The sequence below is a fragment of the Hemitrygon akajei genome, chromosome 3 (assembly GCF_048418815.1).
Source record: "Hemitrygon akajei chromosome 3, sHemAka1.3, whole genome shotgun sequence".
Taxonomy (NCBI): Eukaryota; Metazoa; Chordata; class Chondrichthyes; order Myliobatiformes; family Dasyatidae; genus Hemitrygon; species Hemitrygon akajei.
This window is the reverse complement of record NC_133126.1, coordinates 89932911-89953271: the sequence shown is the minus strand read 5'-3', so window position 1 is coordinate 89953271 and position 20361 is coordinate 89932911. Positions and strand designations below refer to the sequence as shown.

Here is a 20361-nt window from a genome sequence, read left to right as displayed (position 1 = left end):
GACCTGATGTCTGGATGGACGGTTAAGTGCTGGGCCAGACTGAAAAGGGCAGGGTGTTCTGATACGGGCTGGTTTAGATCACTGTTCGAAACGGCAGGACCTGATGTCTGGATGGACGGTTAAGTGCTGGGCCAGACTGAAAAGGGCAGGGTGTTCTGATACGGGCTGGTTTAGATCACTGTTCGAAACGGCAGGACCTGATGTCTGGATGGACGGTTAAGTGCTGGGCCAGACTGAAAAGGGCAGGGTGTTCTGATACGGGCTGGTTTAGATCACTGTTCGAAACGGCAGGACCTGATGTCTGGATGGACGGTTAAGTGCTGGGCCAGATTGAAAAGGTCAGGGTGTTGAGGCCCGAGGCAAGGTGGGGGCCGGTTCAGATCGCTGCTGCACACATTTACTCGGCTCTGCGCTGAACTATGGGACTCTCCTACAGACTTCCGTTCAGGAACACTATTTGCTCACAGTTACTGTTTGCATGATGTTTTCTTAATTGCAGATTGAGTATTAGGCAGTCTATTTTATTGGTTATTTTATTTTTCTATTTTCTTATGGACATGATGTGTTTTTTTTTATTCTATGCACATTAGGTGTCAGTCTTTTTTCATATAAATGGGGCTTATTTTTGGGTTTCTGAGTTTCATGGCTGCCTGTTAGGAGACAAATCTCAAGATTGCATAATGTATACATACTTTAATAATAAAAATACTTTGAACTTTCATGCATCTGAAAACTCCCATGATCCATTGATGACACCAATGGGTGCCAACACGGAGAAGAATGTTCGTTGTCAGTGTCAGGAACTTTACAAAAATATAGCACTAGTTTTTATTTAATTTCTCACTCCTTCATCATTCCAGTTCTTTTTTCATATGAAACCTTTGTGAAAATTTCCAGGATATTGTTGAGATGTGATCTAAAAGAAACACTGTCATTTATCAGACAGTTAAAAAGCCATGTAGTTTACTCAATCCTTTTGCCAAGGGGTGCTGTCTGTATTTGCAGATTTTGTTTGGCAGCCATTGGTGACCGTGGCACAATGCCATGATTTTGGAATAAGAGATTTGTGACATACTGTATTTATGGATGCAGGCTCTGAAACACAATGAGTAGGAGTAAGCTATCCAGCCCTTTCACTCTGCTCCGCCATTCACTGAGACGTTTCTGTTCTTCTTTTGCACCGTTTTCCAGCGCTGTCCCCATACTGACTGATCCCCCAAATAACTAAAAATGTCTTAACTCTGTTTTGAATTAACTGCACCTGAGTTTCCACAGCCCTCGTGGGCACAGAATTCCAAAAACTGCATCCTTTCAGTGAATAAGATTACCTTCATCTCAGTCCTAAGCAACTTACTGTTTATTTGTTTCTCTTGATTTAAAACTCTTCAGCCGTGAAATATGTCCTCCCTGAATCCAGCATGTCAAACCTTACGAGAATTTTATAAACTTCACAGGAGTTCTTCTGATTCTTCTAAACTTTAGTGTAAGGGTTCCCAATCTGGGGTCCATGGGCCCCTCAATTAATGATAAGGGTACCTGGAATAAAAAAGGTTTGGAACCCATGTTCCAGAGCAGTGATTCTCAACCGTTTTTTGGCCACGGCCCCCTTAGGAGCTCTTCTCAGGTTCCAGGGCCCCCCTTTCAAACAGGGATACAACACGAACAGATAGACAGAAAATCATTTATTATTGAACACCAAGAAAACTTGAACATTCCGACATACTGGACAAAACTTTAAAAACTGTATGAAATTAAACTCTTGATCCAAAAATCTTTTTGAAACTGACTGAACTGACGACGTGCCATTATATCATTCTGAAGATCAATCAAACTCTCTTGAACTTCTGCCTTTACTTGGGTGGGTTGTACTTCAAATGGATTCAAAATCCAGTCCGGGATACCGAGGTTTAACAGGTCTTTAAATCTTTCTTGCATATCCTTGTGTATCTGCTTGAGGTGTTTCACATAAACGGTAAGGTCATCGTTCTTCCGTGCCTCTGCGATCATCTTCAGGTTTGGAAATTGTAAAAATTCCCAACGTCCCATATTGTGGCAATAGACTTCGAGTTTCTTAAGGAAAGAAACAATGGCTTCCTTACAACCTACAAGGTTACTGTTTTTGCCCTATAAGGTCTTGTTTAACAAATTAAGTTTCTGAAGGATATCTGCCAGATAAAATATGTCCGCCTTAGCACCAACGAGTCTTTCTCCATGTTCTTTCTCAGACATGAAGGGAACTGTGGTGTCCCAGAGTGTAACAAAACATTGAAGACAGTTTCCCTTGGAAAACCACCTCACCTCGGTATGCAGCAGCAACATCCAAAAGTCTTCACCATTTTCTTCACACAGCTGCCAGAAAAGACGATCCTGAAGGGCATGGGATTTGATGAAGTTTACAGCCTTTATGACAACCGAAAACAAAAGATTGAGACGTCCTCCTAAGTTTTGATCTACTAGGTGCTCCCTGTGAATGTGCAATGAATAGTAAAGACAGAAGGTATAACTCTTTTTAGATGCGCCAAATTCAAACGGTGTGTTGGAAAGATATCATAAATAGGAGGGAAACCACTGACTCCAATGAAAGTTGCTGCTTGGGTATTTCATCGTTTCAGTCACCAGGGCCCCCACAAACACTTGGGGCTCCCCTTCTCACAGTTTTCAGTCGGTGGCCCCCTTCAAATGTGCCAGGGCCCCCAAGGGGGCCATATGGCCCCGGAGAAGAATGGCTGTTCTAGAGAATACAATCCCAGTCTGCACAATCGCTTGTCATATGACATACCTGCAACCTCTGGAACTAGACTAGTGAGTATCTGAGGCACTCACTCTGCGGCAGGAGTTCACCACCTTTTTAATGCCATGGACCCTTACCACTATCCGTGGAGCCCAGGTTGGGAACCCCTGCTCTAAACAAGCACATGCCTTTCCTAGGTAAGTATGTCAACATTATGCACAATACTTCTGTTCTATTCTCACCGGTACCATGTGCAGCTGAAGTAAGAATTTCCAGTATTCAAATCATCTTGTAATAATCATTTACATACCATCTGCCTTTCTGATTGCTTGCCACAACTCTGTGCTGGCCTGGGGACGACGTCACATGATGACGTAGGATCGAGACGTGGAAATCCAGCTCTCCCGTAAAAAACCAGTAAAATAATGTTTAAGTGCAGAAAAGTCAGTAAATACTTTAAAAAAATTACTTTTAAACTACTCAGGACTGTCTTAAGATATGCTTCCTAAACAGAAGCAGAAGAAAACTACTACTTTGAAGACAACACAAGTTGGAAAAGAATCAAGGCCGGCAGCCATGAAAGAGCCTCGGGCTCAAGTGCATTTTACCTCCGGCGATACAGAACAGGAAACTGCGGCAACATCAACCGTTTCCAAAAAAAAAGAGCAACAGGAATTGCGCATGCGTGAAGGAAGGGGCATGCGCAAACACAAGCAATCCAAACTACAAATCCCAGCTATGATCGGAATTGAAAGTGAAAGTGAATATGAGGTGGAATCAGATTCTCTGGATAAATCAGACGAAGATGAAGAGACAAACAAAGAAGAGCAACAGGAAGAGGTTGGAGGTGATATTGGAGACATAAAAAAATCTTTGATGCAAATAATGCATGAATTAAAAGCATTAAAAGTAATAAAAAAGATATTAAAAATATGAAGATTATGTTTGATAAAATTATGAAAAGACAGGACAAAATGGACAAGAAAATTAAAAACTTGGAAGAAATAATGGGAGACACCATTGATACAGTGAATAAAATGGAAGATAATCTTTCTGCCTGGACATCAGAAAGAAAATGGTTGTTGGAAAAAGTGGATGTACTTGAAAATTTTAGCAGACGAAATAATATTAAGATTGTTGGACTTGAAGGTATAGAGGGAGAGGATCCAATAAATTTTTTTCAAAAATGGATTCCGGAAAGTTTGGAAATGGAAGAAGGAACCCAGTTAATTGAAATTGAAAGGGCTCACAGAGCCTTAAGATCAAGACCTTAAGTTGATCAAAACCCACGATCAATCTTGATAAAATGCTTAAGATATCAAGATAAAGAAAAGATCCTGAAGGCGGCTGCCCAACGTGCCAGAAAGAGAAACGGGCCATTGATGATAGAAGGGAAAACAGTTCTTTTCTATCCTGATATAAGTAATGACCTTTTGAAGAGAAAGAAGGAATTTAACCTAGCGAAAAAAGTTTTATGGGAAAAGGGTTATAAATTTAAATTGCGCCACCCGGCAACCCTGATAATTTTTTTGGATGATTTTTTACTGATGATCAGGATGCGGAAAAATTTGCACAAGAACTCCCAAATATTCGCTAACCATAGCCAAAGATTTAAAAGTAAAACAGATTAAAGATGAAGACAGGGACAGTGAATGGAGTTGATGGATATTTAAGGACAGAAGAATATTTAAAAATATATTCTTAATTATTTGATACAGGGGGAGAAAGGTAAAAATTTGAGAAATATTAATCGAGAGTAGTGATATTATTTTTTCTTCTCTTATATATACTTTTTTATGTTACGGGGAGCTGGGGGAACTTCGGATCGATTGCTACAGGATTCACGTGTGTAATCATGGCGATCGCCATGACCCGTACAACGGAGTGGGGTAATGTTGTGTTTTTTTTTAATTCACAACATTAGTAAGGGGTATTTTGTTATTTTTTTCTTTATAATCTATTTTTCTTTAATCTTTCTTTCTTTGCCTGGACAATCGGGGGGGGGGGGGGGGGAGACACATAGCAACACGGAGAATTTTAAAAAGATTCCCCAAGGTACTACGAAAGTTGAAAAGTTAGGTATTACTATAGACTGGAGTAACCCTGTTAAAAATAATGACTAATTTACTGAGTTTTTTAAGTTTTAATGTTAATGGGCTTAATGGACCGGTGAAAAGAAAAAGAATTTTAACATACATTAAGAAAATGAAAATAGATATAGCTTTTAGCTGCATTCCATTTGAAAAAATTACTTATAATTTAAGAGATAAATACGAAATATTTCTGAAAATTTGGCGCCCTTATTTACAAAAGATAGGATTAAATATATAGGTGCTCCGAAGATAAAATTATTGGTTATTTGGGGAAAGAAATAAATATATATACTAAAGCTATTATGAACTCCATGGAGCATGTGGGGATCTTCTGATATCCAGGCATTCTTTCTTTCTTTCTTTTTTTTCCTCTTTTTTTCTCTTTCTTTAGGGATATGTTAGGGGGGAGGGGTTAAGGGGAGGGGGAAGGGTTGATTTTTTTTTCCTTCTGTAACCATTTGAAAATTCAATGAAAAAAAATTATTAAAAAAAACTCTGTGCTGGCCTGCAGTGATAAGCTCGCGTATTTGGGTCCCTCCAAATTAACCAATATCTCACCATTTAACAAATACCAGTGAGGCCTAATTTGGGGTGTTTTGTGCAGTTTTGATAGTAAGGCTGTATTTGGAGTACTATATGCTGTTTTGGTCACCTACCCACAGGAAAGGGGTAAATAAGATTGAAAGAGTACAGCGAAAATTTACAAGGATGTTGCTGGGTCTGGAAGGCCTGTGTTATAAGGAAAGATTGAATAGGTTAGAACCTTATTTCTTGGAATGTAGAAGATTGAAGGAAAATTTTATAGAGGTAGCCAAAATTATGAGGGGTGTAGATAGGGTAAATGCAAGCAGGCTTTTGCTACTGAGGTTGGGTGGGACTACAACCAGGGGTCATGGGTTAAGGGTGAAAGTGCAAAGTTTAATGGGAACATGAGGGGAAACTTCATTCAGAGAGTGGTGAGAGTGTGGAATGAGCTGGTACGCAAGTGGTTCATGTGAGCTCGTTTTCAACACTTAAGAGAATTTTGGATAGGCACATGGATGGCGGGGATACAGGAGGCTATGGTCCCGGTGCAGGTTGATGCGAGTAGGCAGTTTAAAATAGTTTGGCATGGCCTAGATGGGCCGAAGGGCCTGTTTCTCTGCTGTATTCTGTTTTGTATTTCAAAGTTTTGTATAACAAGTCCACATCTCCTTGAAGCCTCTTCACATCCTTCTTGATAATGAAACAAGTTGGGTGTGAACCAATGGCAGCTGAATTCTGTAACAACTTCTTTTCCAATCCCTGGGGACTGATGTTGAACTGTTTGCAAACTGGCTCTGTCTGACCCAAGTTGGCTGATAGGCCAACGTGGGAACTGCGGACCCTTGCACGGATTGGACAGAAGCCGGTAGGTGCATAGTTTGTGAGGCTCTGTCACTCATGTGGGGTGCCCGCCCGTATGATTTCAACACATGGACCTGAAGTTCTCATTACTACCGTGAATTCTCTTGCTCCACTTTGAGTGATTGTTGGCTTGAGATTCCCAGGAGTCAGTGGAGATACTGCAACATTTCATGGAGGCTCATAGCACATCTCCGTATCTTTTTTCCTGCTAATTACTTCTTGTGACAGGACTCAGAAGAGTGCCTGTTTTGGAACTCTGGTATGGGACATGTGGATGATGCGAGTAACTGGAGCTTTGGCGCCAGAGATGTTGGCCTGGGAGAAGATACGGATACTGTACTCTTTGGCTTCCCACTGGATTTGGAGGAGTCTGCAGAGGTGGTGTTGGTGGTGTCTCTCCAGTGCCTGTAACAGTCCAAGTTTCAGAAGCACTGAAGTGGCATCCAAGGCCATTCATAAGGCTGAAAAGTGTGGTGGCAACTACCCGATGAGCAAATTAAGAGCTTCCCATCAGAAATACCCTCCACAATATTAAGGCACCATGTACCAAACATGCTAGCTCAACTGAACTGCAGTCAGGTATTTACAGAATTACATCATGTGCTCACTCCAAATAAATGAAGAATGAGAAAGCTATGCCTCTTTAACCCCATTATCACATGGCTGACGGTAACGAACCCCTTCATTTAATTTTAAAGTTCGGAGTCTTCTGATAGGGCTTGATTCTATTACAGATTCTTTGAACAAACTTCTTCTCAGTTTCTTCCAATAATGCTTTGTAATTGGCAAAGCTATGACCCCACATGAGTCAGCAAGGTTTCCTCTGAAACACACACTTAATGCTCAACATATGCAGCATTAAATGACGATTTGCAAGGCCTGCTTTGAGATGGTTAAGGAAATGCCAAACATATAATTTAATCCTCATGTGATTTTCACTCAACTCAGAATTGATGCTAATCGCCAAACAATCCTCTGATAAATGAAGATTTCTTTCTTTAAAAAGCTCAAGCTCAGCAATGTTCCAACTCTTGTAAAATAAACTGCTTGTTTCTTTATTATTATGAAGAAAGCGGAATGAGGAAGAATTGGCAAACTCAACCTTGTACTGTAATTTTCTGTAAGTCTTGTGCTCACCTGAATCCAGTCCTCAAACACCAATATAAATAATTGATTAATTGATAATTAATTTGTGATAATAACATCAAAACCTGTCTCTAATCTTTGCCTTTTGGTGCTCTCCCTCCATTTAGCCTGGTGCTGAGACCAGCCCAAGATGCTATCCCCCTGGGCCTCCCACCTGGAGCTACAGCAATGGCCAATCAGCACATCAACCAAACTAAACATCAGTGGAAATGTCTTAAACACCAAGCTCACTGTCCAGCTCTACATTCAGGTTTCACTTCTGCTGGAAATCCCATGATCTTTTACTCTGAGGTTCACAGGACTGTTGTAAGGTTTCCTTATGCAGCGCATTAGTTCCAGTGTGATGTCCTCTATTGCGAGGTCTCGCAGCTGCCAGCACTGTGCCTTGCAGATACAGTCTCTGCAGCCGGTCCTTAAGGAAACTCTGTGGAATACAAGCGGTCTCGCTGCTACAGGGCAGAGTACCAATTTCATGAATTGACGTCACAATGAATGGGATGTAGGTGGAAGGGAAAATGCTCCCAGCAGAGGGGGTCCGAGGGATCTGCCCAAACTGGTGAAGAACAACCCTCCCACTCCACCGACTGGCTCTATCATGTTAAACTGATAGTCAAATGTCTTGTTTGGAATTGTGCACTGCAACTTCTAAGTTCATCTCTCTGGCCAGCTCTGTCACTGAGCTCTCCCTCACAACGACTGAAGCTCACTTCCTTGCCTCAACCATCCCCTCAGCCTCATCAGATCCACAGAATGCAACGTATTGCAAATGTTACAAGTCCAGAACCACTAATGTTTCGTATTCTCAGTCCCTCTGATGTTACGCCTCACCCCTGAAAGATCACTGTGACCACAGCCCGGCCAGATTTGGCTCTCAAGCTCCTCATATTAACTACTGGTCACTTTTTGGTCTCTGTTCCCTCATCCTGATCCTCGGTCAAATTCTCAATGTTTAAAGTAAATACAACTCTCAGATTTGTGTTCTTGCAGGCATACTCATCAAAACCAATAACCATAATACAATCAAAAGCCACATCAAAAAGGCGGCCAACCGAAAGACAACAAGCTGCACAAATACAAAAAGACAGAAAAAAAATAAAAATAATAGTAGTAAATAAGCTATAAATATTGAGACCATCAGACGAAGAGGCCTTGAAAGTAAGTCTATTAGTTGTGGGACAGTTCAATAACGGAGCAAGAGAAGTTGAGTTAGGTTATTCCCTCTGGTTCAAGAGCCTGATGGTTGAGGGGCAGTAACTGTTCCTGAACCTGGTGGTGTGAGTCCTGAGACTCCTGTACCTTCTTCCTGATATCAACAGTGAGAAGAGAGCATGACCTGGGTGGGGGAGGGGTCTCTGATGATGGGTGCTGCTTTTTTGCGACAGTAATCCATGCAGATGTGCTCAGTGATGGGAAGGGCTTTACCCATGATGGGCTGGGCCGTATCCACTACTTTTTGTAGGATTTTCCACTCCAGGGCTGTGATTCTGATCCTGGGCTGTGATACCATTCTTGGCAACAGTCACCAAGAGAACAGTGTCAAGGTGTCCTGTGATGAGAAGCAGCTGACAGAACCTCCCAGCATACTTGAAGAGACATATTGGAAGGAGGAGTGAAATCAGTTCTGATTTATAAACAAGAGAAAATCTGCAAAAGCTGGAAATCTGAGCAACACACACAAAATGCTGGAGGAGCTCAGCAGGCCAGGCAGCATCCATGGAAAAGAGTACAGTCGATGTTTCGGGCTGAGACCCTTCATCAAGACTGAGTCATCAGAAACGTCGAATGGACTTGTTTCCATGGATGCTGCCTGGCCTGCTGAGCATTTTGTGTGTGTTGCTTTGGCTTTATAAACAAGTGCCGTTCACAACATTAGATACTTTGCAGCTACGTTACTTTAGAACTGTTGTTCCTATTGTAATTGCTGACAGGAAACACAGCGGCGAGGTCCCAAAGAGACAATAAAGAGCTGGCCTTGTTTAGTAACAGAGCTTTAACGAAGGGCACCAGCCAAGTGGCAGGAGGAACGATACACTTCCAAGACCTGTCAGCGTAAAGGGGTAACAGAAAGTCCTGAATACAGGAGCATTGTTCTTGACAAGAACTCACAGCCTCAGATTTAGAGCGGATCGTGACCTCCTGAACCAGGAGGCCTGGCACAAGGCCATGAAAGGTAAGAGCTACATGTTTAAAAGTAGCTTCGATTTCTGGCTCCCCACCCAGGCCATCGCACCCCATTTTAGTTCCTTCTCTGTTGAAGTAAATATAATCTCTACCTCTGAAAATCCACTATTACACCATCCTTAATAGAACCACAGGCACATTATTACAAAGATCAGAAGTGAGCTGCAGGGAATTCTCAATGTGCAAAAAAAAGCATATCCCTCTCCCTCCCTCCCTCCTCCCTCCCCCCCTCCCCTCTCCCTCTCTCTCTCACTCCCTCCCCCTCTCCCTCCCTCCCCCTCTCCCTCTCTCTCTCTCCCCTCCCTCTCCCTCTCTCTCCCTCCCTCCCCCTCCCTCTCCCTCCCTCTCTCTCTCTCCTCTGCCACTCACTCCATTTACAAGTAAATAAATTAGAGCAGGAGAGGCCATTCTACCATTTAGTAAGATTGTAGCTGATCTGCATCTTTAGAAAATGGTTTAGTCACATTTTTAAAATAATCCTTCATTTCTATACTGTGAAAAATCAATTGAATACTGAGTTCCTCCAGCATTTTGTGTGTGTTGCTGTGAAAAACCAAGCCTTCTATCATCACATCTGCACAACGCTGAGCCTGGGAAGATGTATACTTCTGTCTCCCACTTCACACTTGCTCCCACAAGTGCACGGAAAGAGTGAACGGTGAAGAGGAAGACAGCAAGTGCCGGCATTCACACACTCACATCTTGACTTCTGGTCAAGATGGCGCAGCTTCAGTCAACAATGTCTGGAAAGATCATGAAACCATATATTTCATTTCTTACATGGCTTTTACATTTGTTTTTCATTTTGATAGTGATTCTGGAATTGTTGGAGCCTGTGATTTGCCGTTTAGAGATCGTTTGGGTGCTGCAGTGCTTTGCAGTCTCCGAGAGGATTCCGGGAGGCAGAGGCAGTGTCCCGAACCCTCAAAGGAAGAAGGCTATGGGACGGGGCGTGGGCTGATGTTCAACTCCATTTCGCCAATTAAAGCTTCCATTGTTCACCGATTAAAGTGACAAGAAATTGAAACATCAAGGCAAATGTAGAAGGTGAGCACTGACTGCCTGCCTTTTGATCACTGGTGATATCGCTCTGCTATTGGAGAGGGGAGACTGCCTTTTGATCGCTGGTGATATTGCTCTGCTATTGGAGAGGGGAGACTGCCTTTTGATCGCTGGTGGGATCACTCTGCTATTGGAGAGGGGAGACTGCCTTTTGATCGCTGGTGATATCGCTCTGCTATTGGAGAGGGGAGACTGCCTTTTGATTGATGGTGGGATCGCTCTGCTGCCGGAGAGGGGAGACTGCCTTTTGATCGCTGGTGGGATCACTCTGCTGCCGGAGAGGGGAGGCTGCCTTTTGATCACTGGTGGGATCGCTCTGCTATTGGAGAGGGGAGACTGCCTTTTGATCGCTGGTGGGATCACTCTGCTGCCGGAGAGGGGAGACTGTCTTTTGATCACTGGTGGGATCACTGTGCTGCCGGAGAGGGGAGGCTGCCTTTTGATCGCTGGTGGGATCGCTCTGCTGCCAGAGAGGGGAGACTGCCTTTTGATCACTGGTGGGATCACTCTGCTGCCGTAGAGGGGAGGCTGCCTTTTGATCGCTGGTGGGATCGCTCTGCTGCCGGAGAGGGGAGGCTGCCTTTTGATCGCTGGTGGGATCGCTCTGCTGCCAGAGAGGGGAGACTGCCTTTTGATCACTGGTGGGATCACTCTGCTGCCGGAGAGGGGAGACTGTCTTTTGATCACTGGTGGGATCACTCTGCTATTGGAGAGGGGAGACTGCCTTTTGATCACTGGTGGGATCACTCTGCTGCCGGAGAGGGGAGGCTGCCTTTTGATCACTGGTGGGATCGCTCTGCTGCCGGAGAGGGGAGACTGCCTTTTGATCACTGGTGGGATCACTCTGCTGCCGGAGAGGGGAGACTGTCTTTTGATCGCTGGTGGGATCGCTCTGCTGCCGGAGAGGGGAGACTGCCTTTTGATCACTGTGGGATCGCTCTGCTGCCGGAGAGGGGAGACTGTCTTTTGATCACTGGTGGGATCACTCTGCTATTGGAGAGGGGAGACTGCCTTTTGATCACTGGTGGGATCACTCTGCTATTGGAGAGAAAAGGGCCTGCTACTACACCCGGAGAACGTTATTCAGGTTTTCTGTGTTTTGGATATGGACTTGGACTATAGACTTTTTTTTCAGTCTTATAGTTTTTTATATTCTGTGTTTTTCGCCTGATCTTTTTTGGGTTATTATGTGTGCGGGGGGGGGGGGCAGATTTGGGGGTCAATATGCCTGTTCTGCTTGTGTTTGTTTTCTCTGTGCAGGGAAGGGAGATTTGGGATTGATGATCTTGCTGTCGTTCTTCTCTCTCTTGGTTCCATGGCTAGCCAAAGAAGAATAAACTCACAATTGTATAGTTTGATAATAAATTACCCTTGAATCTTTGCACACACACACACACACACATTCAAACACCCCCCCCACACACACACACACACACACACACACATTCAAACACCCTCCCGCATACACACACATTCAAACACCCCCCCCCCCACACACACACACACACACACACACTCTCTCTCTCTCTCTCTCTCTCTCTCTCTCTCACAATATGAGGACCCTCTCACACAGAATTTGAGCACACACACTTGCAGAAGCAAGACAGTATACATAACTGTCATGCTGGTGAAAACAACTTTCGGGAGCAATATGTGAGGGAGGAGTGGAGTGTAGGCTAATAGTATAAATCTGTTACTCAGTGACAAGTGCAGCCTTTTTGTAGCCTACTTCTAAGTCTGAAAGAGCACACTTAGACGAAGCGCAAAACACTCTTCAATTATTCACCAATTTCCATTCGCTCCGTACCACACTGAGGCCTTTATCACACTCACCCTTCCCCCGGCCCTCCTGCTCCAGCTGTGCGACCTGTGAATTAATGTCTTCCACATGAACGCTGTGTAAAACACACACACACACGCACACACACACACACACACACACACACACACACACACACACACACACACACACACACAATTAAACTAGAATGTGAACATTCATCATTTTTCCACATAAACTGCAGAGGAACTGTGTAGAGTCACACTGTGAATAACCCTTGCCCTATAGAACAAACAGCATATCACAGTTACTCAGCAAGTAACCCTTACCCTGCTGAACAAACAGCAACTCCATAGAAACCACTACAAGAGAAGATGAGAACCACTAAATGCTATCAAAACTGAAACCTCGTTAGACCTTTAAATACCTATGGAGTACAAGACGGGAAATCCCATGTAATCCTGATAGCAGGTTAAGAGAACTTTACTAACTGGTTTTCTTATCACTGAGCTGTTCAGGCTATATCAAGAAAATGATAATGTTTGACTTTGCCTGGTGTTGTGTTTCATAACTTCAAAATTAATTCAAAGCAAGACATGGGAGTCCGAAATACCGGTCTAACTTCATGTTTACTTTAAGCGAGGCATACACGTATCACATGGTAGCGTGATGACATATGCATTTAACATACTTTACATATAACCTGTAAAATCACTTATTTAGGCAAACAAGAATGCTTAATCTACTTATATATATATATATATATATAAAACCCACACAAAAGATTACTTTATTATTATTTTAACATTAAATACATGTGACCATTTTTAACTTTTTAAAAAGTTAATATTTTCTATAGCTTACGTGGAATTGTAATTCCTGGAAATAAAGCAGAACAGATTAATTTTGAGGGGCATAGATCGGACTTTTAATAGGAAACTTTGCCCCATATAAAACAAGAGGACACAGGATTCCGATAAAGAAGAGATCTGAGGTGTAATCTGGAATGCACTGTCTGACTGCGGAGATGTTCATGACATTAACAAAATATTTTAAGTGACTAAGTGGTGGTAAATGCTGGTTATACGAAGGTAGTTAATGATCAGATGACTTGATGGGCAGAAGGGCCTACTTCTGTGTTTCATGTTGCAGTATTGAAAGGGAAGTACAGGAGACATTAAAGGGATTAAAACCAGACAAAAATTCTCCTAAAACTGCTGTCCGTCTCAGGCTACCTACAGAAACAATGCACATAAAAAGGAGTTCTTCCAAAATTCTCTGTCAGTCACAGCCAGATGCAACGTAGCAACTAAAATGCCAATAGTTAGGGAAGCAGGGAGAGAAGAAGACAATAGAAGCCAATCTTTGATTTGTGAAGGCAAAGTATTTCTTGCAAGTATCTCGTTCACTGAAGTCCTGCTAAAATAAAATATCTAATCAAAATGAGATTCATGAATTTTGTTCCTATGCATTGCTGAGGGAAGAGAGGGGCACATTATTCATTATAGCAGAAAATAAGTTCGGAAATTGAATTTGCAAACCCTAAAGACACAATGGCGTCAGAACGCAAATCTGAAACTTGTAAATCGAGGAAAACCAGTACAGAATGTTTGGCAGCAGTTGGCAAAATGCTGGAATCCATTGGGGTTACTAGACACACCTACACGTTGCCGTTTAACCTCTCTCCCCCCACAGCCACTCATTGAGATATAGGAGGAAAGTGCAGCATCAGGGGCAAACCCCCATAGAAACAGGAGAGGTAGAGGTCAGAAGAGCTGGAGCTGTGAGACAGTTGCCTTACCTGCCACACCACTCTGCCACATGTACTGTGACATTAGACACTTAAATCAGCAGAACAAAATACCACTTAAACCAGCAGAACCCAATTAGTGTTTCTTTGGTCAACTAGGTCTGGGCGTCCTTGTACATGAACTTCCAGGTAACGCAAGCGGTTAGGCGGATGGAGTAAAATGCCATAAGGCAAGACATTAATTCCCCTCTGATTTCGAGTATTGTGAAGTTTAATTTTGCTCAGTCCTTAAAGAAGGGCACACGGATTGTAAAGAAGCATACACTAGGCCAGTGCTGACTCACAGGTATGATTCCAGCAATGAGCAGGTTGTCCGATGAAGAAGTAATGGCCTTTTCATATTAGAATGTCGAAGAATAAGAGGTGATCTTATTGAGACACAGGAATTGACAGAGTCAATACCACCAAGCTGCTTTCTCCAACTGGAGGGTGGTCTCTGAAGACGTGTCATTTGCAAATCGACGTGAGTACAATTTTCTTTTCACACAGAATGGTGTAAATCCTCTTGAAGGGCAGCACACTTAGATATTGAGCATATTTAAGGGTGAGATAGATCATTGTTTTGATTTCACAGAATCAGAGTCCGCGAGAACTTCAGGTCAAACATCAGTCGTAATAATGAATTACAGAGCTGGCTCGAAGACGCCATTTTGGACACTCCTGCTTCTCGATTTTAGAGCAGTAAGATTACCTGCAATACCCTGGCCAACGTCTACCTTTCAGAGATCATTACAAAACCAGATAATCTCGTCATTACGTTTTTGGTGTCCTCAATTGCAAATAATACTTTAAAGTGGATGCACAGGGTGCAATGAGAATGTGATTCTTTCCTTCATGTACTTAACTTTACAAATACACACACACACACACACACACACACACACACACACACACACACACACACACACACACACACACACACACACACACACACACACACACACACACACACACACACACACACACACACACACACACACATTACCCAAGCAGAGCCATAAATAAAAACTCCAGTGATACAAACTGTTGACAAGCACAATTCATTATTGATTGAAAGATGCAACAAATACCATAGATCCAACCCATATGATATCTTCTCACAGTTACCATCAGGAGGTACAGAAGACTGAAGTCCCACACCAACAGGTTCAAGAACGGCTACTTCCCTTCAACCATGGGTTCTTGAACCGACTCACACAACACTAAACTCTACAGCAGTGGTTTCCAAAGTGGGCAAAATCACTCCCCCCAGGGGTGGTGGGAGTTTCTGAAGGGGTGATAAAGATAAAGGGGGTGATGGGAGAGGGGCACTTGATACTAAGGGGGGCAGCTGAGGGATTACAGGTTTAAGGAATGAATTACTTAGCAATTATAAGCATTTGATTCTCAGAGCCTCACAATTGATCAGAACGATCACATGATCACCTCATCTCTTGCTAACACATGTTTATCTTAGACTTTGTTCAAAGCACATTACAGTTGTTGAACTTGGCAAATCATGTGAGATCTATGCTGAAGAAATCATGTTATTTCTGGGCTGGCCCCAGCATTATTGCCGTTCACTACTGAAGTACCGTATTAGCTAGTCCAATTCCCAGTGACACCATTCCTGTGAATTAGGATACGGCATTCAATGGGATAAAGTTCAGAATCTTCCCTTACAAACGGCCTTGACCACATTTCTTCAGCCCGCGACCCAACCGAGATATCGCTGCCCCACTTTATGTACCTTCAGGCAGTTAGCGAAGTTTTGCCTAAGCTAGGATGACATCATAGAACATAGAACATAGAACAGTACAGCACAGTACAGGCCCTTCGGCCCACAATGTTGTGCCAACCCTTAAACCCTGCCTCCCATATAACCCCCCCACCTTAAATTCCTCCATATACCTGTCCAGTAGTCTCTTAAATTTCATTAGTGTATCTGCCTCCACCACTGACTCGGGCAGTGCATTCCACGCACCAACCACTGAGTAAAAGTCTTCCTCTAATATCCCCCTTACCTTAAAACCTTGTCCTCTTGTATTGAGCAGTGGTGCTCTGGGGAAGGGGCACTGGCTGGCCACTCTATCTATTCCTCTTAATATCTTGTAGTCGGCCCTCCTTATCCATGGGGGATTGGTTCCGGGACTCCCCCCCCCCCCCCGCCCCCATGGATACCAAAAAACGCGGATGCTCAAGTCCCTTATTTAAACTGGCTCAATGAAGTGGATCTTAGGACCCAGTGGAATGCCAGACCTGATATACCCTGGCTCAGTGCTGTGGTCTTTAGGACCCAGCGGAACCCTGGACCTTATTTAACCTGTCTCAGTGCGGTGGTCTTTAGGACCCAGTGGAACGCCAGACCTGATATACCCTGGCTCAGTGCGGTGATCTTTAGGACCCAGCGGAACCCTGGACCTTATTTAACCTGTCTCAGTGCGGTGGTCTTTAGGATCTGGCGCAGCTCTGAATCCGCAGCGTTTCTGTTCATGAAAAGCATTAGACTAAGTCGATCAATGATCAGAACAATTTAACGGTTAATGTGAAAGGCCCTGCTCCGATGAAAGCTACAATTATTACTAAGCAACGTAGTGGTTTGATTATTGAAATACATGTTTCTTAAGTGTTTTGTATGCATAGAAAGGTAAAATATATACTATATACTAAGACAAATGTTTGACTAACTGACACTAAATAATACCGGATGTACCTGCTCCAACTTCAAATCCGTTTTAAAGACGGACTCAGGAACGGAACTCCTTCATAACCCGGGGACTGCTGTACTTTAAAATCATCTCTAGTTTACCTATAATACCTAATACAATGCAAATGCTATGTAAATAGTTGGTATACTGTATTGTTTAGGGAATAATTACAAGAAAAAATAGTCTGTACATGCTCAAACAACAAGTGCTGGAGAGAGAACTTCCGGGTTTTCCCGATCTGCGGTTGGTTGAATCCGTGCATGCAGAACCCGTGGATAAGGAGGGCTGACTGTATACCTCTATCATGTCTCCTCTCATCCTCCTCCTCTCCAAAGAGTAAAGCCCTAGCTCCCTTAATCTCTGATCATAATGCATACTCTCTAAACCAGGCAGCATCCTGGTAAATCTCCTCTGTACCCTTTCCAATGCTTCCACATCCTTCCTATAGTGAGGCAACCAGAACTGGACACAGTACTCCAAGTGTGGCCTAACCAGAGTTTTATAGAGCTTCATCATTACCTCGCAACTCTTAAACTCTATCCCTCGACTTATGAAAGCTAACACTCCATAAGCTTTCTTAACTACCCTATCTACCTGTGAGGCAAGTTTCAGGGATCTGTGGACATGTACCCCCAAATCCCTCTGCTCCTCCACACTACCAAGTATCCTGCCATTTACTTTGTAACTTTCCCCTTTAATGATCACAGAACTTGAGGTTGGACTTAAACAACAGGCGATTGATCATAATAGTTAATCCATTATGAAAATGGCAGAAGCAGTTGAAAAGGAAAAGAAGTGTAGACAATATCCAGCATCTGAAGATTTTCTCTTGTTTGTACACAGTATAGAGTGGAATGTCTGAAATATAGGTTTATACCAGTATCAAGCAACCAACAGCAGCTAATCTGTCTGTCGTGTGAAGAAGTATTTACAAGTGAGACAATGAGATCATCCAGGCTTCTTAATCATTTGTTGAGAACATACTCTAATAAAACAAATAAGAACCTGGTTTATTTTCAGTTGCTTCATAAAAACTTTCAGAAATGGAACACACTTCAAAACCCTTTTGCCAGCACTTTACAACAAAACAGTGATGGTTTACGTGCTTCATACATTTCATTGCTCATTGCTAAATATGGAAAGCCCGATACAATTGGAGAAGGACTGATTCTGCCAGCAGTAAGGGAGTTTCTGAGTACGGTTTTACACAAGTCATCAGACCAAATAATTAAAGTAATTCCACTCAGCAACAACTCTGTTGAAAGATTAAATGTCTGAGAATGTGGAAGTACTTAGGACAAAAGAATTCACCCTTTATTTGGATTAATTAACTTTGCCGGGCTTTCCTGCCTCGTTACGTTTGCTTCATGAAAGATGAAAACACGGTTCAAGAACTGTTATTTACAAGGGAAATAGAAACAGATACAAAGGAGGGGGTCAATATTTCAGGTTGTTGAGTTGTTTTTCAAAGAGGAGGACATTGCGTTCACCAACAGGTGGGACACTATTAATGACAGGACACAATGTGGGATTATTATTTCTTGAAAAATGCTGTATCTAACAAATTTACCATTCACTGTATAATTCACAGACAACATCTTGTTGCAGAAAGCCTAAGTAATCGGCTGCACAAATGATTAAATACTATAATCACAGCAGTATATAAAATCAAGTCAAATGCTCTCTATTCTTGACTATTTCGAGAGCTTTGTATTGAGAATGATGAACAGTTTGAACGCTTGCTGTTGCACACAGAACTCAGACGGCTCTCAAAAGTACACTGCCTAAGAGTCTTTTATGCACTTTTGTGAAACTGTGATAAAACTCTTTGAAGACTCATTTCATTCAGTAAACAACTCAAAAATATTAGGCATGAGATTGCTTATTTGTCAGTTTCACACAGTTGAATGAAACCATTCTTCAATTGCAAGGACTTAGCAAAGACAAATCAGTTGTCTCAACATTTCTGTCCATGTTAATCCTATTTAAGTGTAACAATAGCTACCACGACCTTTTCCAGTTTCTGGGCCTCACTGAGTTGGAAGAACCCGATGATGATCTTCAAGTACACAGTACCCACCTGGGTGAGCTGCATAAAAACATGTCAGAGAGAGTTCAGGATCTTCTATCAATCCAGATGCCAGATTGGATAATAAATATATTCCTAAACACTTGTAATCAGGAATTAACAGGAAGGATGGAGGAGGAACTGATCTCACTACAAATTGACTTTGAGCTGAAGCCAAGGTTCAAAAAATTATATCAAGACTTTTTGGTTGCAAAAAGAATTTTCTCAATGCTATCCTGCACTGCGGAAAATGGTCAAAATGTTCTTTATTGCTTTCCAACATCATATTTAGTGGAGCGTGATTTCAGCGCAGACGCCCAAATTCTTTCAAAGCAATGAAACAGACGGCAAGTTACTGAACGTGGGGATCTGAGACTCCTTCTCAGTGACATTCAGCCTGATGCTGGAGAAGCTGACATCACTGCACCAAGCCCAGCCACCTCACTGAAAGGTGAAAAAGCAATGAAGTAGTGAATAGTTGGACTATTAACTTACGCTCTAAAATTTTTGATGAAAATTGTCTTTACTGTAATTACATAAAAGTGATTTTGTTTTTTTTTGCTTTAAATAGATTTGAATAATTTTTGCAATTATATTACTACTTTGAATTTGCAGTTCCTAGTTTTATTCACTGTGCATCATAAATTAAAATTCTTTATAGCTTTTATGTTATGGCCAGAAAGGGAAAGGGGGGCATTGAGGGTGTGGTCTGGGAGCCAAAAATCCCCAAAAATGCCCATACATATTTGGGAGCTACTGCATTGGAGTGTAGCCAAATTATGACCACTTTGGTCACTTTACACTTAGACTATTTTTGTTCTAATTGTGTTCTTTCTTGTAAAGATTGTGTTTAATGTATAAGGGGTGATTGATAAGTTCATGGCCTAAGGCAGAAGGAGTCAATTTTAGAAAACCTAGCACATAGTCCCCTCCCACATTTACACACTTAGTCCAGCGGTCGTGGAGCACACAGATCTTGGACCTCCAGAAAGTATCCACAGATGGGTGATTGATAAGTTTGTGGCCTAAGGTAGAAGGAGATGAGTTATACAGCTCTCGTTACATGCACATGCAGTTCAACTCTTTGAGTGATTATGCAGAAAGTTTGAAGTTAATAACTCATTTCCTTCTACCTTAGGCCACGAACTTATCAATCAGCCCTCATACATTCGTTTCTCTCGTGAATGGTGCTTATTGATGTGACGTGACGGTGATCCAGCTGAAAGCTAAGTTTTTCATTGCACTTGTGCATATAACAATAAACTTGACTTTGATCAAGGATGGACGAACAGTTTACAGAAATCACCATTCAAACACTCACCCTGATGGGTAGGCCACCAACCCCGTCTTCGAGTCACATGCAAGCCCACTGCTTCCAGAGACTGTGATACCCAGAACCTTCTCCAAAGTCACCTGT

At 42.5% G+C, this 20361-nt stretch overlaps 1 protein-coding gene across 1 annotated transcript in view; it reads right to left on the bottom strand.

Moving 5' to 3' along the window:
• The window catches only part of LOC140725190 (mitogen-activated protein kinase-binding protein 1-like), a 244878-nt gene that overhangs the window by 207502 nt on the left and 17015 nt on the right, over positions 1-20361 (bottom strand). Inside the window, exon 2 of the mRNA XM_073040322.1 lies at positions 20266-20357. Coding sequence (XP_072896423.1) covers positions 20266-20357 — 92 coding nt within the window. The remainder of the gene's footprint in view (positions 1-20265; positions 20358-20361) is intronic.